This window comes from Panthera onca, chromosome B3, assembly GCF_046562875.1.
Source record: "Panthera onca isolate mPanOnc1 chromosome B3, mPanOnc1 haplotype 2, whole genome shotgun sequence".
NCBI classification, from domain to species: Eukaryota; Metazoa; Chordata; class Mammalia; order Carnivora; family Felidae; genus Panthera; species Panthera onca.
The window spans coordinates 137,127,839-137,153,055 of NC_138344.1; the positions used below are offsets into that span (position 1 = coordinate 137,127,839).

General features: G+C 51.0%; 1 protein-coding gene across 7 annotated transcripts in view; it reads right to left on the bottom strand.

The window, feature by feature from the left end:
• CLMN (calmin) overlaps positions 1-25,217 on the bottom strand; it is a 111,199-nt gene that overhangs the window by 14,118 nt on the left and 71,864 nt on the right. For all 7 annotated transcript variants that reach the window (XR_013555966.2, XM_078447878.1, XM_078447877.2 and 4 more), the window contains 7 exons: positions 21,478-21,539; positions 16,348-16,443; positions 13,300-13,383; positions 8,408-8,500; positions 6,383-6,573; positions 4,297-4,490; positions 2,572-2,654 (listed from right to left, as the gene is read on the bottom strand). Coding sequence is in view for 6 of the 7 variants with exons in the window: in XM_078447878.1 (XP_078304004.1) it covers positions 2,572-2,654; positions 4,297-4,490; positions 6,383-6,573; positions 8,408-8,500; positions 13,300-13,383; positions 16,348-16,443; positions 21,478-21,539 (803 nt within the window). In the remaining variant the exon portion in view is untranslated. The remainder of the gene's footprint in view (positions 1-2,571; positions 2,655-4,296; positions 4,491-6,382; positions 6,574-8,407; positions 8,501-13,299; positions 13,384-16,347; positions 16,444-21,477; positions 21,540-25,217) is intronic.

Genomic DNA, 25,217 nt, shown 5'->3' on the forward strand with positions numbered 1-25,217 from the left:
CTTAAACGTGCATGATAGCATAGCGTCGACACCATAAAGCAAAAACAAACAACCGAGAAACAATTCCACAACCACAAGTTGGAGATTTTTAACCTTTTCCCCTCACACTAATTGATAGGAAATGTAGGAAAAACATCCGTATGTGTGCAGAATATTAGAAGAGCATATTAACCAACTCAATCTAATTGGTATTTAAAGAATGCCAATTCTTTTTTTCCTTTTATTTATTTATTTGCGAGAGAGAGAGAGAGACAGAATGTGTCACTACCTAAGACACATTCTTTCGAAGCACCTACGATATATTTACCCAAATAAACCGTACGTTGGGCCATAAAGCTAGGTCCAGGGTCTGGTTACATGGCTGACCAGGGCTTAGCAGAGATTTATTAAAACGAACTAAACTTGGGGCACCTGGGTGACTCAGTCCGTTAAGCACCTGACTCTTGACTTCAGTTCAGGTTACGATCTCGGGGTTCACGAGATTGAGCCCCTGCATCAGGCTCTGCGTTGACTACACAGCCCGCTTGGGATTCTCTCTCTCCCTCTGCCCCTCCTCTGCGTGCTCTCTCTCAAAATAAGCAAATAAACGCTTAAAATAAGTAAGTAAAATGAACTAAACTCAGCTGAGTTGTTAAGGAAGAGTTCAGTGGGTGTCTAGATTAGCTGGGACAGCCCATCTGGATTCCCTTGGGGGCAAGGACACAGCCAGTGCCGCAGCGGTACACGGTGTTTTGTGAATCGGGACCGCTTTCTCCAGGGGTCACATTTCCTTCAGTCTCTCTCGTCCCAGCCCCAGCCTCTGACCCCAGCACTGGGGGAGATCCAAGGGTAGGATTTGCTGAAGCCTGGCGGTGACCTTAACTCACACAGACGTAAGTTTCAGCCGGTTTCAAACTCTGCCTACAGCTTAAGAGCTCGGGGCTAATAAAAGCCTTGGAGTCTAGTATTTCCAAATTTCATGAGGGCCTAGGAAAACTGAATTACAAAAACGGTGACAGTCACCGCCATTTGCTGAGCGTTGACTGTTGTCGCAGGCAGAAGACTGCATACTCCACATCGTCTATTTACTCTTGACCCAACTCTGAAGCGTGGGTAAGATTTTCATTTCACTGCGGACACCTCTCACAGACGTGTACCAGAGACGTTAAGTAAGCAGCTCAAGGTCACACAGCTTCAAGCGGCAGAACTGCCGTTTCCAGCCCATGGAATTCCTGCTTCTAAAGCACCCTGGGAAGTGATCTGTGGTGCAGGGACAGACAGGACACACGCACACAGAAAGGGAATGGAACCAAAGGCGTAGCCTCGGACTAGCTCTTCGGAGCTGCACAAAGTGGGGCCTGGGTTCCAGCCAGTGGTTGTAAGGGACCCAAGAGCCAGAAGCGTGGAGTCACAGAGAGTGTGGTTTGACCCCAGCTCTCTACTTGGTAGCCGCGATCCTGGGGAGGCCCGTAGGCTTCTTCGACCATCTGTATTCTCATCTATAACACGAGGATCGTGACACAAAGCCACGTCTGGACGTAGGGGGCAGTCAGCCCAGATGCATGCAGGGCGCTTACCTGACCAGCCTCCAGCTCAAAGTGCAGCCCTGTCCCCCCCTGGATTGGCTCTTCATGCTAATTTGGTTCTGGCTAGTACCTCCCATTACCCAACATTCTGTGTCTGCTCACTTGTCGACTCTTTGGGCTATGAGAGCGAAGCCGTACGAGGTCAGGGACCTCATCCATCCAGCTTACTGCTGAGTCGCCCTGAGCGAGCCCAGTAAATTACCAAGGATTTCAATAAAGGTCTATCGTCACATTGTTGCTGTCACTATTACCATCTCAAGGTTGGGCACGGGGTGGGTGGAGGTTCAATGGAGCCACGATAACTTCTGAAAGGTCTGATTCTGTTCCAAGTATAGTCTGGGATTCTGAAAATAAGAAGGCATGCCTTTTTTTTTTTTCTTTAAAGAAGACATGCTTTTGAAATGTCATTGTCCTCCATATTTTTTCACACTCGGATAAAATCTGGTAAACTGCTAGAATGTTCCATCTGACGGCTAAAGTATCAGGTGGCCAATCCACATCACAAGGGAGCATCGTTTACAGTCTTAGCAAAGTTTGGTTTGGGAAGACGTTGGCAAGAGGGATGGCTGCCCAACTTCCCATCCTGCTTCTAAATGTAAATCATTTACAGTGATTTGTAGTCAGGTAAGCCGCTGACTCCGGATTTCAGCTCAGGTCGCGATCTCACGGTTTGTGGGTTCGAGCCCCGAGTCGGACTCTGTGCTGATGGTGTGCAGGGTGGAACCTGCTTGGGATTCTCTGTCTCCCTCTCTCTCTGCCCCTCCCCTGCTCACACGTGCTCTCTCTCTCTCTCTCTCTCTCTCAAAAATAAAATAAACCTTTAAAACTAATAAAAAAAATAAATGTAAAGCATCTTATCCATGATTCTGAAATTAAAATGTGCCAAGGCAACACTCGAGGGACCTGAGACCCAGTTTTGATTATTACTGCTCATTTCATCAGCGCTTCGTCTGACGGCCGGCGGGTGTAAATTGTTTCTGAATTAAAGGTAAGGAAACAAACATACAGCTTCCAACTCCGGGAAATGTTCCAGAAACTGTGCCACGTAAGTCACGATGGACTGCTCGTCTGGCGTGTCAACCATGATGTCTGTTAAGAGAGACGCAGGAGTTAGTAGGACGATCAACACGTGATTTTTAAACAGGATCGAGGGACACCTGTGGCTGAAGAGTCCTGCAGACCATTGAGGGTTTTTTCTCTTTATTTTATGCTTGAGAAATTTACACCCAGGGAGGATGAATCATTTGGCTAAAGTCTCACATCCGGCTGATGAAGAGAAGAGGCGGGATGTGGAACCCAGGATTCCTCATTCCCAAGGCTGTCCATTATTCCCTGCGGTCTGAATTCCCCCAGCGGGAGCAGCCAACTCTCAGCTGGCCCCATCAGCGAGTCTGGTGAGCCATGACCCTTACTCACTGCTGCAGGGAGTCCCAAATCAGCCCAAGTCGTGTGGAAATCAATCTGACAGACAGCCAAGCACCTTAAAAAGGCATGTACTTTCCAACTCTGGTATTCCGCGGATGGGACCTGGGCCCGAAGGAAATAATCTTGAGATGCACACTGAGCTCTATTCAGCAAGAGGTCTGCCGCGTGTTGTATAGAAACATGACTCTTTTCGAAACAACCTCAATGTCCACCAGCGGTAGACCTAAGTAAATTTGGGGACGCCCACTAGATGGACCGTTGTGCAGCCATTAAAAACACATAACAAAGACACGATAGCAATGGGCGAAGGGCTTAGGTCATCATTAATGACTTAATTCATTAATTAATCAATTCACTCAATGGTGAGTAGAAACAAGCTACAAATACGTGATGGGGATGACGAGTACGCTTATCATGGTGACCACGGAGCACGGTAGAGTTGTGGAACCCCTACACGGCACTCCTAAAACTAATAAAACACCGTGTGTTAACTCTACTGGAATTAAAATTTTACACACGTAGTAAAAAGTCGTAGATGCACAACCACAGCTGACTCTTGAGCAGCACGGGTTTGAATTGTGTGGGTCCGCTTACGTGCATTTTTTGGGAACCGTTCGGTACAGTCCCGTAAATGTATTTTCTCCTCCTTACGATTTTCTTAGTAACGTTTCCTTTTCTCTGGCTTATGTGTATAACACGTATCACATACAGAACACGTGTTAGTTAACTGTTCACGCTATTGGTACGCCTTCCAGTCAACAGTAGGCTATTAGAAACTCAATTTCTGGGGGGCCAGATGTTATACGTGGATTTTCTTTTTTTTTTTTAATGTTTATTTATTTTTGAGAGAGAGAGAGAGAGCACGTGTGAGTGGGGGAGGGGAAGAGAGACAGAGACAGAGGATTCGAGGCGGGCTCTGTGCTGACAGCAGCGAGGCTGACGGGGGGCTTGAACTCAACGATCTGCGAGATCACGACCTGAGCTGGAGTCAGGTGCTCCGTCGACTGAACTACCCAAGTCCCCTATACATGCACGTTAAACCGTGGGCAGGGGGCAGTCAGCACCCCTAACACCCGTGTCGTTTAAGGGTCAACTATATACATATACTGAATGATCTCAATTCTGTAAAAAAGACTATAATGAGATGCATCGAAAAATACTAAGGGGTGGAAGTACAGGCAACATAACAATGTCTTCATTCGATTTTCCTGTCTTTTCCCAATATTTCTCCACGGACGGCGTGTGTTGCAGCTGTAATACAAGTTATTCAAAAGACAGAAAGAGAAAGGGAGGGAACCAGAGTCACCTTCCGGCTCCAGGAGCCTGGGAATGTGAAGGGCCTCGTGCGCCACACGGAAGGCCTTCTCCAGGTTTTCCCGCATGGAGTCTTCCAGGGCCTGCTTCATGTCAACCAGGCTGGGGTCGATGGCCTTGATCACGGCCAGGAAAGCCATCCCGCTTCTCCAGCTGCCCGCGAAGTCCTGCACCGCCACGCCATACCTGAAGGAGAGGGGCCGCGGTGGCCGCGACACAGGTCAGGAGGTGAATCCCCTGAGAGGTCACACGCGGCAGCCTCGAGGGTCCTCCGAGCGGGGCCAGGAGCTGCGGGCTCGCCAGGGGCGCCTCAGGCCCTGAGTCCCGGGACAGCTGTGCACAGCACTCCCCCTCCGTTCCCAGAGACACAGAACAGAAAGGTGTATGTTACCCACACCAGCCAAACGGGACCTTGTGTTCCCAGATTCCCAGACACGTAAGGAGCAATTCCACACGCTGCTCACTCTTCAGTGGCAGGCAAACCAGCAAATAAGGGTGTGCGATAAAAATGGAGCCAGAAAGGCCCAAGTTCACCTCCCGGCCGTCCCGCCCCCCCGCCCCGCGTGTTCCCAGCGCGATGGCCTCGGGCCAGTCACATCTCTCTGGCCCTCAGACTCCTCCGTTGTAACGCGGGGACCCCGGCTGGCTGTGACCGCTTGGCAGCTGTTGTGGCAAAGCGTTAGATCTTACCCGTCAGAACGGCCATGGCACGAGGTCAACCTAACGTGTGACGCGGGGTAGCACATGGAAGCCACCAACGATCCCATTTCACAGAAATAACGTCAACAACTTAAACGTGAGGGACAAAGAGAGACAATCCTGCCAGGCGCCAACTTCCTTTGAATCCATCCCGAGACCCCGCCCATCTTCCAACGGTGGCCACTGAACTCTCTTAGAAAAAATCTGTGTATTTAGCAATCATCTGGGATTCCTAAGAAGCTGTAAAAGCGGTACAGAGCTCTCCTCTACCGTCCAACTGGCCTCCCTCGGTGCACCTCACATCACCAAGTGCATCATCAAAGGCAGGTGCTACGAGCCATTGAGCCACAGGCCTTGTCTGGATCCGTCCAGCGTCACTCCCATGGGGGTGGTATAGAGTCCAGGCCACTTTGTCAAGGACAGACCCTGTGGCCGCCACCGCCACGACGGAGACCCAGGACTGTTCCATCACCCCCACGGAACACGTCCTCTCCTTGACGGTCACCCTACCTCCTGGCAACGAGCCCTCTTCGGGTTGCTTTATTTTTAAACCACATCTGACAGATGTTTACGTTAATCAACTCTACTATGCTTGATCCCTCAGTCAAAACCCAAGGATCCAACTCTCTTCTTGTTCTTTTTTCTTTCATGGTTTATTTCCGTATACACCCGGGAGAGAGGACCCGACGTGTGAGGGAGTGCTTATTAAGTGCTGGTAAAGCACAAGGCGCTTTCGCGAGCTGACTCCACGTCGTCCTAACTGTCCTGCAAGGCAGGCAGTGATAAGTGACCATCTCGCAGACGTGGCCGTGATGCACCAGGAAGGCCCCCGGTCTGTGCGTGGCAGAGCCGGGTGGCCCCGGGTCGGGTGTGGCTCTCCCCTAGCTTTCCAGCTGTCCCCGCCACGGCCCAGGGTCCCAGGGTCCCAGGGGCTGTCGACTGGCTGCATAAGACCCTGATACAGCACTGCTGAGAGCCCTGGCCTGCTGGTGCGGGGGTCACAGCACGTCACAGCCTTCACTGTTATTAGAGTTTAGTAGGTACAGACTCTGAAAGTCACCCCGAAGCTTAACAACGAATATGTACGTGTTATAAGGATCCAAGAGCCCTTCCCGCTTTGGGATTAAATGGGGGCAAAGCCCTTTCGATCTCGTGTTCAAATTCCCCCGTCACTTTTCTGCAAACCAAACGTTCTGCGAAGACAGCTCTGCGCGTGCAGAAACTGAAAACGCACAGCGCTCCCTGCTCTCGGAGTCTGTGTGAAGTGACAGGCACATAACCTAATACATGCTGGTGCCCCCAACCTCTGCCCTCTCCCAGGGGAACCCCCCCTCCCTCTGCCTGACAACAGCATGAGGGGGGAGGGAGTGATGGCTTACTTCCTCGTCTTCCTCTGCACCCACGCCAGCAGGGTCCTGATAGCCTTCCTCTGATCTTTCACAGATATCGCCACACTCCTCTCCGCGGTGGGCGTGGGTGGGAAGGAAGAGTCTGAGTCTGTGCCCCCCGAGCCAGGTGACAGGCTGGAAGATGGCGAGTTTCTGCTGAGATTGCCCGTGAGCTCCTTAATCTGGAAAGAAAATGGCATTTCAGACCCCCCCGGGACAGACTTGGCGCAAATCCTCGTCTGACCCCGGGCCACAGGGAGCCTGGCTGGAGGGACCAGCGCCCGTGCAACTGGGTCTCCACGTGGGCAGAAGATGCTTCCGGTTTTATGTGACTCGTGGTGCCTACCGACACCTCATAGGAAAGCTCACCTCTTTCTGGAATCTCTCTCTTTTGTGCTTTGGCCACGCACACACACCGGTCTTCCTGACCAGGTTCCACCTACCCCTTTCCTCTCCTGCCTATCGGTCTCAGAATGCATGATGCTGTTTCAAGGCCCATGCCTATGTGCATCCTGGTCCCGCTCTCTGGATGTCCCTTCCCTCCATCAGCAAATCCCCGGCTACTCAAAACGTAGCTCCTAACACGTGGCTCTTGTGAGAAATGCGGAGTCCCAGGCCCTGCCCCTGCCCCACAGCATCAGAATCTGCATTTCAACACCACTCCCAAGGAATCCGTACGCACAGCAAAGTCCGCGAACAGGTCTAACGCACTCCTACTCATCCTTCAAAACCCGGCTCTGATGTCACTTCCTCCAGGAAGTCCTCCTCGCTCCCCTCCCTACTCTGGGGTAGTTGCCCCCGCTGAACATTCTTACAGCACTCTGCTCATAGCTTGACCACAACCTGCACCACAGGGTTCTATGCTATGGGACTGCCCTCTGTGATCCCAGAGAGTCAGGAGGGCAGGACTTTGTGTGTGCAGAGCCCGACATAGGAGAAACTCAACAGACATTTACCGAATGAATGGATGGATGGATATCTGGGCCGGATTTAAGGCCTTGCCTTTGCACACAGCATGTTTCCAGAATCTATACAAGAGTTTAATAACAAACATTGGTCGCTGAAGCCTGTGTATAACACAATACGGTTGACACAGGGCTTTCCCACAGAGCTGACCACTGCTCCCATTTCACAGATATGGAAACTGAGGCTCGGAGAGACAGCCTGCGATGTGTTAAGTTCAAGGCTCCCATAGAACTGAGTCTGTTGTCCCTGAACCTTGTTTGCACACATTCCCCTCGGCAACACAAGCAAGGAGACCAAAGCTCAAGCGAATCACCTTCCTGCAGGTCATTTTTACTCTTAGGAGGGCAGCTAAATAAGGATTTTCTATTTCAGAAGAGGGCATTTTAGAAGCTGAAACATCAGCTTACTCTCTCCTATTCAGGGATAAAAACTCGTCAGCACAGAGCCCGACGCGGGGCTCGGACTCACAGACCGCAAGATCACGACCTGAGCCAAAGTCTGACCCTCAACTGACTGAGCCCCCCAGGCGCCCTGAGACTTGAGCAGTTTTAAACGCCACCTTCGAACTCCAGCCACAGATCCTGTGCTTCCCTATAGAATCTGCGTCTCCAAACAGAGGCTGGAGTTGGCCAAGGACAGAGAGGACACCACAGAAGCCTCTTCCTACTGCTTTCACTCCGGCTTTTTAATTACATCTGCCGCGCACGCGTCGTTTTAGGAAAGTAACTCCAAGTTCGATTTTTGATCACAAGCCTTTCCCAGTGTTTGTGACACTTCAGAACAAAATTATTTTCTGAAGCAAATATTTAACTCTTTAAGTCCCAAGAGGATGGCTAGACTCTTCTGGAGAACAGAGCTCGCATCACTATTAAAATCACACGGACTTTGGCAGCCGGGTTTCTCTGGTTCTTTCTCAAGAAACGGAGAAGTCAAAATATATCAGAGGCAGGATCTCCCAGTCTCCCTCGATCTGGCCCCGCTCTGTTCTGTTGGCACTAAGCGGGCTCAAGGAGATCGTTACCGTGCGTTACGGAGAGGAAATTACTTTACCTGGAAGAAGAGAATTATGTTCCATATCAGCCCAAGAACCAAAGAGGGGTTGCCGTCTGCTATTTCCGCTGCGTCGATGCTAACCAGTTTTACCTGGGGAGAAGCAATTTATGAGCTTAACACGGGGTGTAACCTGTTGTTTTCTGATGCCCTCACGGACCTGTTTCTCCTTCTCGTCTGTATCGTTCAGTGCTGCCCAAGGCCACCTCTGGGACCCCAGTGTGCAAAGCGAACGTGATTGTATTTAATAAACACGTATATTGCATTTACCACGTGCAGACCCTAGCCTCAGCTCCTTGTAAGGATGAACCCGGTTCGACCCACAAGAAGCCCACAACGCAGGTGCTCCTATTATCCCTACATCTCAGGGGAGGAAGTTTCACAGAGGCCACGTGCAATGTGGCTGGGACACACAGCCAGGAAAGGTCTGAGTCACTCTTTTCAGGGAGGGCTGGTTACGTGTCCACCGGGTCTGTCTGTATGCTACCCTAACAACACCAAACCTCCACATTCAACGCATTTTTGGACAAACGCAGAGCACCAACATCAGCAATCGTGGACCGCAATGGATAATTCTCCATTGCTCATTACAAATAGCGTATTGGGCTAAGGCTTCTACCCCGGACTTCTGCATCATTCCAAAATATCCCGGTTAAAATGCATCTATTATAGACACCCTCAGGGGATTACCTATTTATTTAACTACGTTCTGACCATAGGATGATGCTTTGGTGAATCCCGAAGGCGCTGGTTCTCAAACTATGCTCCCCGGGCCAGGGGTAACAGCACTGCCTGGGATTTGGTTAGAAGGCAAATTCTCTCCTAGTCCTACTGAATCAGGAAGTCCCAGAGTAGGGCCCAGGCACCTGCATTTGAACCTGCATTTGACTTTTTTTTTTAGTATGAAATTTATTGTCCAATTGGTTTCCATACAACACTCCGTGCTCATCCCAACAGGTGCCCTCCTCCATGCCCCTCACCCACCCTCCCCTCCCTCCCACCCCCCATCCACCCTCAGTTTATTCTCAGTTTTTAAGAGTCTCTTATGGTTTGGCTCCCTCCCTCTCTAACTTTTTTTTTCCTTCCCCTCCCCCATGATCTTCTGTTAAGTTTCTCAGGATCCACATAAGAGTGAAACCATATGGTGTCTGTCTTTCTCTGTATGGCTTATTTCACTTAGCATAACCCTCTCCAGTTCCGTCCACGTTGCGACAAGAGGCCATATTTCAGTCTTTCTCATTGCCAAGTAGTATTCCATTGTATATATAAACCACAGCTTCCTTATCCATTCATCCGTGGATGGACATTTAGGCTCTTCCCATAATTTATCGCATTCACAATTGCACCAAGAATCATAAAATACCTAGGAATAAACCTAACCAAAGATGTAAAACATCTGTATGCTGAAAACAATAGAAAGCTGATGAAGGAAATTGAAGAAGACACGAAGAAATGGAAAAACATGCCGTGCTCGTGGATCAGAAGAATAAATATCGTTAAAATGGCAACACTACCCAAAGCTATCTACACATTCAATGCAATCCCAATCAAAATTGCACCAGCATTCTTCTCGAAGCTAGAACAAGCAATCCTAAAGTTTGTATGGAACCACAAAAGACCCTGATTCTGATGTGCACGCTCAGGTTCAAGGGCCTCTGGCCACGTCATCATTTTCTCCTGCAAACAGAATCTGAGTACACAGATCAGGCGTCTGCACACTTCTTCTGTAAAGGGCTGGGGAATACACACTTAAGAGCTCGCGGGCCACCGCAGCCCTTTATCACGCTCGCTGCTTCTTCCTTCACAAGTCCTTTACAAAAGCGAGAAACCATTCTTTGGTGGGGAGAGAGGAGAATTCAAAGTAAGTCAAGGTATGCTCTCAAACCCACCCTGCAAAATTCTGCCAGCAGACTCCGGGAAGCAAGCACGGGGACAGCGTCTCGCACAAATACTCCTTTCTCCCTTTCCCTCGGGCCTTTTACAAACGTTCCACACCGCTCTCCGATCCTATCAGCTCGCCAGGGACTTCTGACAACCCCGATCAGCAGGGCTGGGCTTTCCTAGGCAGCGGGGAGAGACTCCCGAGCTCCCTGGCTGAGGTCTGTCTCGCAGAGAGTTTACAACTCGGGCAGCGGGAATTCATCACCGGCAGGCCGGGGCGAGTTGTCAACATCGCAAATAACACGGCTGATCAAATTCAGGTCCAGCGTTTCCTCCACACACGTCAGGGGTGTCCCACGTGAAGGTCACTGTCCCATGTGATGACTCATACGCGGCCTGCTGTCTCCTGACCCCCAGGCTCTGACAGCCCCCTCCATTCGGTGGCTCACTGCACTCTTCCAATGCGGGGCGATCAAAGCGCTCGACGTGATCGTCCCGGACTTCGCTCCTACCGGGAGGAAGTCACGCGTGGCCCTCGGAGCTGAGCTTCGGGGGAAACGTTCCGAAGTGAGGAAATGACAGAGCTGCCATGTAGGGAGGCACTGAGTAGGACGGTGGGCCAGCCCCCGGCGGGTGACAGAGGCCAGGCTTTCCTGAGCTAGCTGTGGGCTTCCCCAGGGCCACACCCGGGCGGGGGCCAGTCCTGCCCGCGCTGCCCGCCGTCCTCACCTGCCTGCCACCGGTTTCTGCTCACTGCTGCCCTATGTGCCCCTGGTGTGACAGCACACGCAGCATCCTGTCCACGGGAGGCCTCTTTCACCGGGCTCAAAGCTCCTTAAACGTGCAGATGTGCTTCTAACGCAGTTACGTGTCCCCAACACATGCGTCCCCGGCCCCGCAGAAGACACTTGCTCAATGTGTCCTGAAGGGCCGTTGGAAGCAAGCCCACCATCTACACGGGTGGTTCTGACAGATGCAGTGGGAGAGTGCTGCCTACATTCTAGGCCCATCAAGACGAGGCGGCTGATAGGGCAGGGAAGCCCTTAGGGGTTGACCAGCCGGAAGAGCGAGGACCACCCCCGGCAGCTGTTCCAAGGCCCTACGTTGTCACAGAAACAAAGCTCCTTGGGATGGAGGGGAGGCGCTGCTTAGAAGAGCCATGCCCAGAGCTCCCTCCCCACAGCAGAGGTGCAGGGGGCAGGGAGGCGGTCAGAGCAGGTGCTAACAGAGCCCTCGTCCCGGGCCGAGGCGCTTGGCTGAAGGCGACCCGGCCGGACACCCTCAACCTTCAACGACGCTCGGAGGCGCACTGTGGTTTCTCACTTCCATTTTACAGATGAGGGAACCAAGGCTCGGGGAGTCTGCCTAATTCTCCCAGGTTGGAAGTAGCAGCCCCATGAGCTCGGAGGAGGCCAAGGTGAGGCCAACTCCACAGACAGGCCAGCCGTTTTCACAAATATGTGATGCGCTTTTTTTTTTTTTTTTTGCAACAGCTTTATCGAGCTGTAACTCACGTTCCCTTCACCCATTTAAGATACAGCAGTCAACAGTTTTCAGCATATTCCCAGAGGTACGCGCCCACCGCCACAATTTCAGAACATCTTCATCGCCTCCATAAGAGACCCCCTACCCTTTAACTATCACCCCCGCCAGTCCCTAAGCAGGCACGACTCTATTTTCTGAGTCCAGATTTCCCAGTGCTGGACTCTTCACAGGAATGGAATCATAGAATAAGTGGTCCTTTGTGTCTGGCTTCCTTCACTCGATGTAACATTTTCAAGATTCAGCCATGCAGGAGCCCGTGTCAGTACCCCGTTCTTTTTCACGGCTGAGTAATATTCCACGGCGTGGACAGACGCCATATTGTTCGCCCACTCATCCACGGATGGACACCTGGGTTGCCTCCACCTTCTGGCTACCATGAACGATGCTGCTACGAACTGCACTATGCTCTTTGGCTGCCACCATCGGAAGGCCCTCCTGTGTCTGGGGCTTTCCCCACGGTACGGGAGACGGTGCCCACCTCCTTCTTCAAAAGCCGGAAGTGCTTTCTCTCCCCCATGGCAGCAGCGGGAGCATGCGTGGGATCCAGACACGGCAGCCCAGGCCTTCGAATCTGAATGTGTGACGCTGAGAGCTCCTTCCCGGGCGGGGGGCAGTGACGTTCTTCTCCCAGAGGCAGCGGGGACAATGGCAGTGGCTGTGCGCTGGGGGGAGGCGGGTCTGCAGCGGTTCTGGCACCGTGAATTCCTGGGCCCCCTCCCCGACTCCGCAGTCTATTAGGGCATTCTGTGCACTACTGGGCAGCCTTTTAACAAATTCCTTTTCTGCTGGCGTCAGCCAAGGTCAGCTGCTGTTGCTCACCATCAGGAACCCCAAGTGGACCACGCCTGCTGAAGTCTTATTGCACGTGCCGATGCATCGGGCAAGCCGAGAGGGCCTTTTACCCGGGTTAACAGGTGAAACTTAACGAAAGAGGAGTTCTGGAAATTTCTCCCCTCTAGACCACCCCTGCTCGTTTGTGCAGGACACGAAACAGAGCCGAAAGCACAGAGAGAACCAATTTAAATCTAGAGAGTTCTATCCAAGAAGACATGTTGGGATTCTGCCCCCGTCTCCTTTAGCCCCGCTTTGCTCCTGCTTCTCAGATAGTCTGTGTTCTAAGAGAGAGTCGCCCAAGGTGGCATGCCCACGGTCCTACTATTCAAAGGGATAAAGAAGCAAACGTCAGCTGCTAAGGGCCAGTGAGCCAGTCAGTGCCCTGGGCCGCCCTTTCCAGGCTGGGCGTCCGTCTGAGTCGGCGTCTAGGTGATCAGAGAGGGGCGGGCAGGGAGGCCAGGACCATCTCTCCAGCTGAAGGATTACCTGAGTGAGTCCCATTAGGTTGAAACTTAGTTTCATTCTGCCATTTTCACAGGGTCCCCCTTTCACGCTTTCTCCCGCGACCGGCACTGAACTTCAAACTATGTCCCTTTCGTCCCAAGAAAAGCATGTGTGTTTCAAATACTTACATTGCTATCTTCCAAAAACTTAAGTGCTTTCGCTATGTTGTTCAACCGGAAAATACGATGGGATGAGGACTTGTACTCATGCAGCTGCAACACAGAACAGAGCAAAGGAGAAGTGAGCCCTACGAGACTCTCAATGCCCGGTGGTGCTGGGGGGGTGGCGGTGTGCCTTTCTTTGTCTTTACCATGTTCGCATTAATCTCAAGAGACAGTTTGGGGCTCGCAGCTGAAATCCAGCTTATTTATGGTTCTGAGGACTTAACTCACTTGAGTCTGTGCAGGAAGGGGGTGCCCAGGCAGGTTAAACAGGGGACAGATTTGTCAAATTTTTCTCTCTGACCCGGCTACTGGCTTTGACATTCCTCCTTCTCTGGAGACCTCCAGGGATGTGTTCTCCTCGCTGCTCTGACGGTTTTGTCAGGCAGGGAGCATCGACCGGGGCGTCCCCGCAGCTGCTAAATCACCTGGCAGGTCCCTCCTAGAGGTGGCAGATGTTTCAGTTTTCCGGCCGAGAGCTTTGTGGACACTTATCCCAGGTCAGAGAGAGAAACAGACAGACAGAGACAGCCAGGCAGAGACAGACAGACAGGCAGAGATACTGAGACAGAGAAACAGAGATGGAGACACAGAGAGAGACAGAGACAGAGAGAGGGGAGAAATGCAGACAGAAACAGAGAGATGGAGAGAGTCAAGAGACAGATACGCACAGAGACAGAAAGCCAGGCAGGCAGAGACAGAGAGAAGAGAGAGAAATACAGAAACAGGTGGAGAGAGAGACAGATGAGACAGAGAGAGACAGACAGGCAGAGAGAGAGGAGAGAGAAATACCGACAGAAACAGAGGGGTGGAGAGAGAGAGAGACAGACAAGAGAGACAGAGAGAGAGACAGGCAGGCAGAGAGAGATAGAGGAGAGAGAACTATAGACAGAAACAGAAAGATAGAAAGAGACAGAGAGCTAGGAGGCAAATACAGAGAGGAAGAGAGGTGCTTGCAGAAGCTAAAATTTTAACAACAGCAGCTGAATATCCCAAGGAAACTCTGCCACCCTGAAGCTCACCGAAGCACCTCCAGACGGGTGGCCGACATTACAAGGCAAACCAGTGGGGACCAGCTGCACCAGCTGTGAGCTGCCAGCCAAGCTCATGGGTAAGCAGAGGCCTATTCTCAGCCAGGCTCCAGAACCGAAGGCCCCCAACACAGGCCCAGCAAGGACATGGCATCTATCAGCCAGTGGCCCGGCAGCAAAGTGGGAGCTTGTGTTGCTGGGAACACAGAGCAAGGAACTGGATACGCTTTCTCAGGGAGCTCTGTGGGGACTGTGCTGTTGGCTCATTGCGGGACCTGCTGAGACACCAACACTGTTTTTACCTCCACGAGTCCACCCTTCGTGAGAGTTCATGACGTGACTCTGCACAGCCCCCCGGAACTGCTAACAGGTGTCTCCCGTTTTGCTTTTGGGAGGGTGAAGACAGGAAGAGTTAAGGGGTGTGATGAGATTCTAGCTACATTAGATCTGAAAACAGGAGGGGCTCTTGACTTCAAGCCTGTAGCTAGAACTGGATCTGGGCAGCGGGCTGGTAGAGTCGGGACCCGCATTAGCCACAACGGCTCACGGATGCCACATCAAACGCTAGACTCCACAGAAGGGTTTCTCGACATCACCACCACTGGCATTTGGGCCAGGTCATTGTGCCCTCTCCGTGGACATCTGGCAGTAGTATCCAGTGACATTTTTGGCCGTCACACCTGGGGGTGCTCCTGGCACCCAGGGGGTAGAGACCATGAATGCAGTGCCCAGGACTGCAAATGTCGGACCCAAAATGTCAACAGCATTGAGGTTCCCCGCTCGGGGAATGGGAGAGAGATAACCAACCCATACACGGCAGACATAAGCGACATGGACATGTATGGTGAGGGTCCCAAATGCAATGAACCTCAAGATGGGCTGGTTCGATTCAATGTGGCTTATACAGCGGCCCCTCCTTACTCGTGCTTTCACTTTCACCAGTCTGTCAACCGCGGCCCGGAAGCAGATGATCCTCCTTCCGACGAGTGGTCAGAGGGTCAACAGTGGCCTCATGCTATGTCACAGAGCCCACATCACTCACCTCATTTTACCTCATCACATGGGCCTTTTATCACCTCACATTGTCACAAGAAAGGCGAGTACAGTACGTTGAGAGAGACCATATTCAAATAGCTTTTATTACAGTGAATTGGTGTAATTCTTCTAATTTATTATTGTTAATCTCTTCATGTGCCTAATTTAATTTTTTTCAATGTTTGTTTATTTTTGAGAGAGAGAGAGAGACAGTGTAAGCAGGGGAGGGGCAGAGAGAGAGGGAGACACAGAATCGGAAGCAGGCTCCAGGCTCCGAGCTGTCAGCACAGAGCCCGACGCGGGGCTCGAACCCACCAACCTTGAGATCGTGACCTGAGCCGAAGTCTGCCACTTAACCAACTGAGCCCCCCGGGTGCTTCTTAATGTGCCTAATTTATAAATTGAACTTAATCAGAGGGATGTACGTATAGGAAAAAACAGTATATATGGGGCTTAGTACTGTCCTCAGTTTCAGGCATCCACTGGGGGTCGTGGAATGTATCCTCCGCAGATAAGGGGAATGATTATACTACTGAGAAGGTTCTAGAAGCCAGCAGTTGTAATGGAATTCAGTTGGGAAGACGACTTTCTCCTCAATCTTCCGGATCCTTCCTATCCTTCATGTTAATACAATGGCTGAAGAGCTAAAGTTTAACTAAGATCTAGTTCCAATCTTTACCCTTTAAAGACTTACAGAAAACACTGGGCATTTATTTATTTACTTACTAAAGTATATTTACTTAAAAAAAAAAAGGAGGACACTGCTTCGTTACACATGATTGTATCACTCTTGGTCACTGGGAAAGGAATGTCACCCTTCCTAAGTTTGTCACAGGACCACGCATGGCCAGGTGGGTGCACCTACGTACAGTTCTGTGCTGCAAAGAAACCTTGATCAGTGTTTGCCTTCGCCTTTTATTTCTCCCTGACCCTTTCGTGACATACGTACCAGATTCCGCCCAGACAGGACTTCTAACAAAGCCATTAGGATTTTGCCATCTTGGATATCAATGAATAAATCTTTAACTTCTAGGGGTGGGTCGCACTGTGGAAGAAGGGGGGGAGGAAGCTGATTAGTGACCCGTATAATCCCCAAAACTGTTCCCAAGCTTCAATTCTCCCCCAAGGGAAGATGTCCGGACCTCCAGATCTGTCTGCGGGCAGCCCCCGGGGGGCGAGAGGGTGCCGGCAAATCAAGGGGGAGACTCAGCACCAGAGCGCAGCTCAAACAAGTGACCCTGGAGGGCGCTGGGACCCTGAGATCTGAGACCCCCCGCCCCAAGTGCCATTGTATCCACGCTTCTCTTTAAGGGGAGAAAAGAATGGCATGTCTTGATGACAGGCCTCCAAAGACTAAAATAATGCCAGTAGGACTCACGTGAAATTACCTGGTGTAAGCCCTTCGCTTTAGATTTGGGGACACTGAGGCTCAAAGAGGCTAGGTGACATGCCCAGTGGTCAAATCGGCTCTTTGTACAGTCAGTCCTGTTTCTTCATCGGGACTCACTGGCTGCGGACAGGCGGTGCCCAGATCCCCACCATGATGGCATGACCCTGGGTCAGTGACCCTCTGGGCCTCGGTACAGACGTCAGCAGGGCTCCCCCTCCCACAGCCTCCCCCCCTTCTCCGATACTGCTTCGTCTCTGTATGTGCATCTTCCTGAGGTGCCGGCTGACACATCAAGATTCAGTCTAACTCCGGAGGCAGTGGGACCCTTGGCAGAGGAAGCCAGGAAGGTCGCTAGCGTGTGTGACTCAGTTGGGGGCAGTGGGGGCCGGGTTGACAGACTGCTGGTCTCCCGAGTGGCTGGACGGTTGGGGGGGGGGGGAACCCTTCGTCCCCACCAAATGTGTAGGCCTGTTCAGAAGTCAAAGGTTGGGAGGCTGATTTATCTGTAGATGTTCTTGTCTATTTATATGTTTAGATACAAAAATAATACATTCTTACCGATCAAACTAACTAAAATCATACTAAAAAGTTAATCAGCATTTTTTTTTTAATTTTAGAGATAGAGGTGGGGGGAGAGGGTCAGAGGAGAGAGAGAGAGAGAGAGAGAGAGAGAGAGAGAGAGAGAATCTTAAGAAGGCTCCACACTCAGCATGGAGCCAGACTTGGGGCTCGAGCCCATGACCCTGGGATCATGACCTGAGCTGAAATCAAGAGTGGGACGCTCAATCGACTGAGCCACCCAGGAGCCCCTTAAAAAGTTCATCAGCATTCTGAATGCCACTCTCTCTGTTCCTCCACAAAACTGGCTTCTTAAGTAAACCAATGTTATCTCAGGACGAACTTCTTACCTGCTCCACTGAGAAGCAAGGGAGTCAGACATACCTGAGTTCAAGTCCAGGATCTACCCTCAACAGGGACTCGGGCATCTTCCTGACCCTCCCTGGGCCTTAGAGGCCTGTTTTGCAAGATCTCAGAGCACAGGGGCTAAAATGAAACGAGATCCTGCAGGGACAGTGCCTGGCACAACTCCTGCCTTCCCAGATGAACGAGTCAGGAAAACCAGCTTGTTAAGTGGCTTCTTTCCCGCAGAGTCTTGGGGTGTTCTCTGCAGTGAGGCATTTCATCCAGGGGGTGCATGTCTCATGGCTATAAGTGGGAAAAAGGAGATGATCCTTGGCTGGAACCCCTCCACAGGGAACGGCCCTGAATCACCCTCTCTCCGCCCCACTGGCTTCTCTTTCTGGGTTTACCGGGTTCGCCCAAGTTCCGGCCTCTCGCTGGGGGCAGAGGCAACTGTGCTCACATGAACTGGAGCGTGAAGGGGGCCTGGGTGGGAAAAGCCGGAGAGGTCCACTGTCTAGGGGAACTGGCACCATGCTGTGTCCACCGAGAGTCTGGCTGGACGTGTGGCCTGGAGCTCCCGGGGCTGCCTGGAACTTGTCGGTCAGACACTCCAGCACCGGGATTTGCAAATGTGTTTCCCGGAACCCTAGACTTTACTGGAGCAGCTTCAGGGTCCCCTGTGGGGACCGAGGGGTGCCGAGAAAGAGTCTGACCTGCTGCACCCCCTTTGATCAGAGAGGCTCCGTTCTTACTGGCCTTTCTTTAGGGTTCCGAGTAACACTTTGCTTGAAGAAAGGTTTCTGTTGACTGAACCAGCTTGATAATACTTCCTTTAATGCAGTATGATTAGAACTTACTGTACAGAATCTCAGGGAATGGCGGTTCCAGAAATGTGTATTTTTTTAATTTAATTTTATTTAATTTTTGAGAGAGAGAGAGAGAGTGAGAGCAGGGGAGGGGAAGAGAGAGAGGGAGACACAGAATCCAAAGCAGGCTCCAGGCTCCGAGCAGTCCGCAGAGAGCCCGATGCGGGGGCTCGAACTCACGAACCGCAAGATCATGACCTGAGCCGAAGTCGGACGCTCAAGCGACTGAGCCACCCAGGCGCCCCAGAAATGTGTATTTTTAATAAGCCCCAACCCCAGCATGATTCTCTGTTTCCCTTTTGGTAGTGGGGTTTTTGGCAACATTAGAACAGCTGGGCAGGGCGCTCTCTGCGCTCCTGGGTACATGAATGAGGTGTTCACACAGGAGACACGATCTCTGTAACCGGCCAGAGACCCAGGGGTGAGGGAAGTCTCAGAAACATGGAGGAGTTTTGGTCTGGGCACCTTTTCCCTCCGGGAAGGCCTCCTTCCCGTGACAGCTTTGGAGAATTCCTGTTTTTGTTTTTTGTTTTTTTATTTTAAATTAAAAAAAATTTTTTTATTAAGGAAGGTGGCATTTCCTTACCCCATATACGAGCCCCTTGACCCCCAGTTTGTCCAAATACAGGGCGATTCCTCCCACAGGTGCACAGAAGAGGGATTTGCTTCAAGGGCAACAGCGACTTTGAACCAAGAGGCAAATTATTTTCTTTGCAAACTCCCACAGATCCTTGGGCACATTCCACACGGAACATGACGGCGTCGGGTTACGGAGACTCTTACGGAAATGTTGTTCCTGCTAATGCGAGGCAGAAAACGTGATGCCCGAACAGAACACCCCCTGATAGATGGACTAACAAAATTTCCAGTTACCAGCCCCGGCCGTGGCCAAGCCTTGCTTTTGAGTTGAATCTGGAGGGTAATTTCCACTGACAGTGTCTGTAAGAGCCTCGGCGGCAGCAAATGGGGCCTTGGCCAGAGTCCATCCTGCGAGATGGCAGAAGGAGAAATTGAACCTGTTCCAGCGAAAACACTGCTCGGGCCCCAAACGTTCCACGGGCTTCATGAGATCGGTATGGCCGAGTAAACAGCACCCCCAGGGCTTTCTTCATGATCTAACTCCTTCGGTAAATTAAGGAATTTTTCCAGAAGCCCGAGACTCAGTAAATATTTCTAACGGCCTTCAAATTTCAGTTAAGCCCAAGTCCCCGAGGGGTTCCCGGGTTTCCTTGACATGAAAGGTTGGCCTTGAAAGTCTCAGGGTTGGAAACATGGCTGTTAATTTTGCCCTGTTTATTAGGCATCGGTTTCAGGTGCTATCTGATTTATCCTCAGAGCGGGGCTACCCACCTGCCCCGGAAAAGGGACAGGAGCGTGGCCACGGAGGCAACCCCCGATAGGAGGATGCTCACAGAGGCTCGCCGAGGGCGGTGAGTGAGTGCGTGGGTATTTGGGGCCTTACCCGCTGTCCTTTTCTGTATTTATTTTTCAATTAGAAAGAAAGAAAGAAAGAAAGAAAGAAAGAGAGAAAGAAAGAAAGAAAAAGAAAAAAAGAAAGAAAGAAAAAAAGAAAGAAAAAGAGAAAGAAAGAAAAAAAGAAAGAAAGAAAAAAAAAGAAAGAAAAAAGAAAGAAAAAAAAGAAAGAAAGAAAAAGAAAAAGAAAAAGAAAAAGAAAGAAAGAAAGAAAGAGAAAGAAAAAAAAAGAAATATGCCATAGCCACACTCCATCCACCAGGAGGAATTTCCAGCTATCCTGACGCACATCAGGCATTAATTTAGGAGTTCGGCGAACTCAGATCGGGGGAACGGTTTTCCTTTTTTTCCAAAAATAACACTTCGCTTTATGAGCACTGCCGAAAATGTACCAATAGTCAAAACAAGTGGCAAATGATTTACGGTGCTTCATCCCAAGGAGGTCGGGAGTCCTCCTGGGTCAAGGGGAACCCATCGTCCAGGTGCCAGGTAGAGGTGTGGGTGGTCAAGGGCTGCTCGGGAAATATTACGGGTCTAAAGGTAAACTACACGAATTAGAATTTTGGTCAAGCGCTGCGCTTCCGAAAAACCACCGTTCTTTTCTCGGGGATCTAATCATTTCAGCGATTTCCTCCATGAACTTTTCTTTGGGGCTACCTCCACGGGCAGTCAATACTTGCTCTCGTACCTTTCAGGTGGAGAGAAGAAAATCCATACGCCTAACCTCACTGAGAACGCTACCAGCTCTACAAGGAGACGAGGCGACGGGGCTGCGTCTATGTGGAGAAGCAGATCATGGAATTTAAGAAGAAATGACAGGAGTGAAATGAATCCTGATAAATCAGCTGTCTTGTGAAGAGAAAAAGAATCTCTCCTTCCCCAGCCGGGGGATGAGGGTTGTCATGGGGATAGAAGGAGATGTGTGCTGCACTAAGCAGGGTGCCTGATGCACCAAACGGGGCAGGTCACACTGTTGATCGAAAGCAACATTATGTGACTAACCAGGGGATCTGGCTTTGTCACAAGGTGTCGAGTCCTTGCATACATCAATCCGGATACCTACAAATGGCTCTGGCTGAGAATCCCCTGCCATCCTCCCAGTACGGGAAGCCCAGCCCTGTCCCCACCCCAGTCCCTGTGTCCAGGAAAGCCCTTGGGGTGTTCAGGAATAAGTGTCTTCTAACATTTGTTCATTGATTCCTATTTAAAGATAGACCCTCTCCTTCCCCAACTGGGCTGACAACCCCATGATGGCAGAACCACGTTCCCACACTGAGCTTGACGCTTGGTGGTTAAAGGCACTCAAGCAGACGTTTCAACGAACGGGCGCAGAAAACGACAGCCGGAAATACAGAGCCACCCTTTCCCCCCCTCCCCGCACTACAGGGCTGTGCGCTCGGTCACGGATGAATCTATCACTTAACAAAAACCCACGCGCCCCGCTTACCTTCTCTAGATGCAGATTTACCCATCGAGTAAAGGTTCTCTTCTGCACATTTTCCCTCTCAACTGAAAACAAAGAAAAGCCATTAGCTGGGTATAAAGAACTGTGTGCAAAACGCTTGAAACCCTGCTCATCCCCAGCCCAACCCCACAGCATCTTCACTGGAATAAATAACCATGAATTCAGGGGCGCCTGGGTGGCTCAGTCAATCATCTGACTTCGGCTCAGGTCTCGATCTCCCGGTTTGTGAGTTCGAGCCCCGCCTTGGGCTCTGTGCTGACGGCTCAGAGCCTGGAGCCTGCTTCTTCGGATTCTGTGTCTCCCTCTCTCTCTCTGCCCCTTCCCTGCTCACATTCTGTCTGTTCTGTCTGTCTCTCTCTCTCTCAAAAATAAACATTCAAACAATGGTTTTTAAATAGCCATGAATTCAGACACACGGAACAAAACTGTCACGCAATTAGTAAGGTTACTCGCATTTTACAGATTAAGAAACGGAGGATTAAATAGCTTAAATACAGCCAAGATGGGACCCGGACCTGGATCCTGTGTGTGGCATTGGCCGGCTGGCTGCCCAGGACCCGGACCCTGGGTAAGGGGGCTAGCGCCTAGGTCTGGGTGCTCGGCCGGACACAGAAGCAGCCTCCGCAGCCCAGGCTGCTAGGCCACTCTGGAAGCTTCCTTGAAATGTCTGAGCCAGATGACTCCTGAATCACTCAGCTCTGGATTTCAACATTTTGGAAGAACGCGTCGCATACGCTTAAAACCATTTCACGTTTCTTTAGCAATAAGAAAATGGGAGGCAATTTATCTCCCGGGGGGGAGAAAAAGGGCTACGGTTTTCTGTAATGGCTATGGTTCTTTTTTCCTCTCGGCCTCATTATTAGGTAGATAGCGGTGCCCATAAATCAAATTTTAATATTGTGGCTTTCAATCTTTTTAATTGAAGATCTGGCAGACAGTACTTAGGCGCGTAACTGCTTTTCTCTCATTTTTCCTCCTCTGCTGTAAGAAAAGGTCACTTAGTAAGTCGGTGTAAGAACTCAAGAGCTAATCCCAGTAAACTGTGTTTTGTGGGTAGAAGAGGAAGAAGGAAAAAGAGGTGGGTAGAAACGGAGCTGCGGGGGGGAGCATTTGCTGAGGGCCATGAGGTACAGAGTCTCGGAGCTTTCCAGAAGACTGGAGAGTGCCCTGACCCCGGCCCCACTTGAGACCTTTCTGCCTGTGTATCATTTGCTATGGCGTGGGTGTTCCAGAGCTTAGCCGCCGTCCCTCGGTTGATGGCACTTAGCTCTTTCCACTTTGTCACTGTTACGGGCCGTGTTGCAGCCAGCACGATTGCACGAGTGTCCTGCTGCCTGGTTCTTTGTGCACAAGCAGACGAATCTATGTCTCAGGCCTGACAGCTAAAAGCGGGGCTGCAGGGTCTTAGTGGTGGGCACATTTACAATTTTAATAGCTACTTCCAAATTGCCCTCCCCAAAGGCTGCCCCGGTGTATACTTTCACCCCCACCTGTCTTTAAACAAGTTTATGGGATTGTAAAGTATTTACACACACATTCAAACACTCAGGCTGGTTTCTCCATATGGCTTCAGGGAGAGCGAAGGACGTCCCCTGAAACAGAAGTGCATTCAGTGAAAGCCTGAGAGAACCTCATTTGGACGGCTGGTTTAACTGTGTGGAAGGAAGTGGGTGTCTATCCATCCACCCACCCCATCTGTCTGTCCATCCATCCATCCATCCATCCAACCATGTATCTTTCCTTCCTTCCTTCCATGTATCCATCCATCCATCCATCCAACCATGTACCCATCCAACGTTCCTTCTTTATTTTCTTCCTTCCATCCATCCATCCATCCTTCATTCCTTCCTTCCTTCCTTTTTTTCTTCCTTCCTTCAACCCATCCATCCATCCATCCATCCAACCATGTATCCTTCCTTCCTTCCTTCCTTCCTTCCTTCCTTCCTTCCATGTATCCATCCATCCATCCATCTAACCATGTACCCATCCAACGTTCCTTCTTTATTTTCTTCCTTCCATCCATCCATCCATCTATCCATCCTTCATTCCTTCCTTCCTTCCTTTTTTTCTTCCTTCCTTCAATCCATCCATCCATCCATCCATCCATCTATCCATCCAACCATGTATCCTTCCTTCCTTCCTTCCTTCCTTCCTTCCTTCCTTCCTTCAATCCATCCATCCATCCATCCATCCATCCATCCATCCTTCCATTCTCCCAGCTGATACTTAGTCCATAACCATTACATGCCAGGAACTACACCAGACCCTGTGGGCAAAATCAGAGAATAAAAAAAAATGCTTGGAATCTGTACTCCAAGAATTCACAGCCAAGTAGGAGAGAAAACATGGTTGCTACAGGGCACATATGCAAGGAGAAATAAGAAATTTCCAGGGCTGATGGGGATGAGGGGAGGTGATTTCAGACCCCAGGGGGTACTCCTCCGGGGGCCCCATGAGGATCTCACAGTAGAAGTGGGACACGGAGGGGCTCCTGCAGGCAAGGGCAGTGTCCCAGCCCCGCCCTGGTCCACAGTCAACCTGTGGGAGGCCTCATTTCCATTCCAGCCATGGCCTGGGGGGCAGGGGGGGGGCGGGAATCTGAGCACAGATTAGCTTCGACAGCAAAGCTGACCCACGGGAGGGGAATGTGATGACTGAAGATACCAGGGGACCGTGAAACTAAATCACAAATAACAGATGAGTCCCAAACTGAAATAGGGAATGGAGACCATAATTTCTGAACCTGAAACTGGGACACATCACTCAATACACAGGGGAGAGAGAGACGGTGAGAATTTGGGTTGCCTCAGAACACCCAGCTGAGAGCCACACACACCACTAGCTGTGCGACCTTGGGCAAGTTCCTGACTTTCAAAATCCCTTTGCCTCAGTCTCCCCTCTACAGAAGGGGGAAAGCTGTGCCTTCCTCGCGGGCATGCGGTGAAGATTCCAGGGCATCACCCCAAAAGGCAGCCCCGGTGGTTGACCTCACAGCCACACAGCAAGGCCTGGAATCGCAGTATTTCGTTCGGTGTCTCACCACAAAGGTCCGATCGTGACCTTCTCCATTTCGAAATGCCCACCCCCATCCTGCAGGCTCTTTCTACTTCTGGCCTGCCAAGACTCCGTAAACTTTATATAGTTTCCATAAACCCAGTGGCCCCTTTCTTTCCGCCGCACCTATCACGTTGTAAAGGTGTAGGGAACCATTTTTCTGGAAGGGTCTGGCCTTCTCACGGAGTGTTTGTGGGGCCCGGTGCGGGTTTGCGGGGCAACGGCGGGGCAGTAAAAGGGCTGTAAAATCGCCATCACCGGGTCTGCCTGGCTGGCCGGGGCGCGTCCAAGTGCCCGGGCAGCGTGGAACGGGAGGAGCTGGCTGGACAGGGGCCCCAAGAGACAGAGACAGAGAGGGAGGCACAGCCTTCTGGCTCAAGGCCACCGTCCCAAATCCCCTCGTGTGACTCTGGCCCCTGCTTTACCAAGAACAGATAATTTCAAAATATGACCTTCCTCCCTTCTCCAGGCCACCACTGGTGGCCAGCTCAGGACTCGGGAGCCACGGAGTGGGAGACGCTGACTTGGGAGTTAAAACAGATTCATTGACACCGTGCCCTTTTTTCCCTATGTCCACACTTCCGCTAAACCTCTTTCCTAGGTAATATTTCCTCTATCATATTTCTGCCCTTCCCCACCCACGAGAAAGGCTTGATGGCTTATCTGTT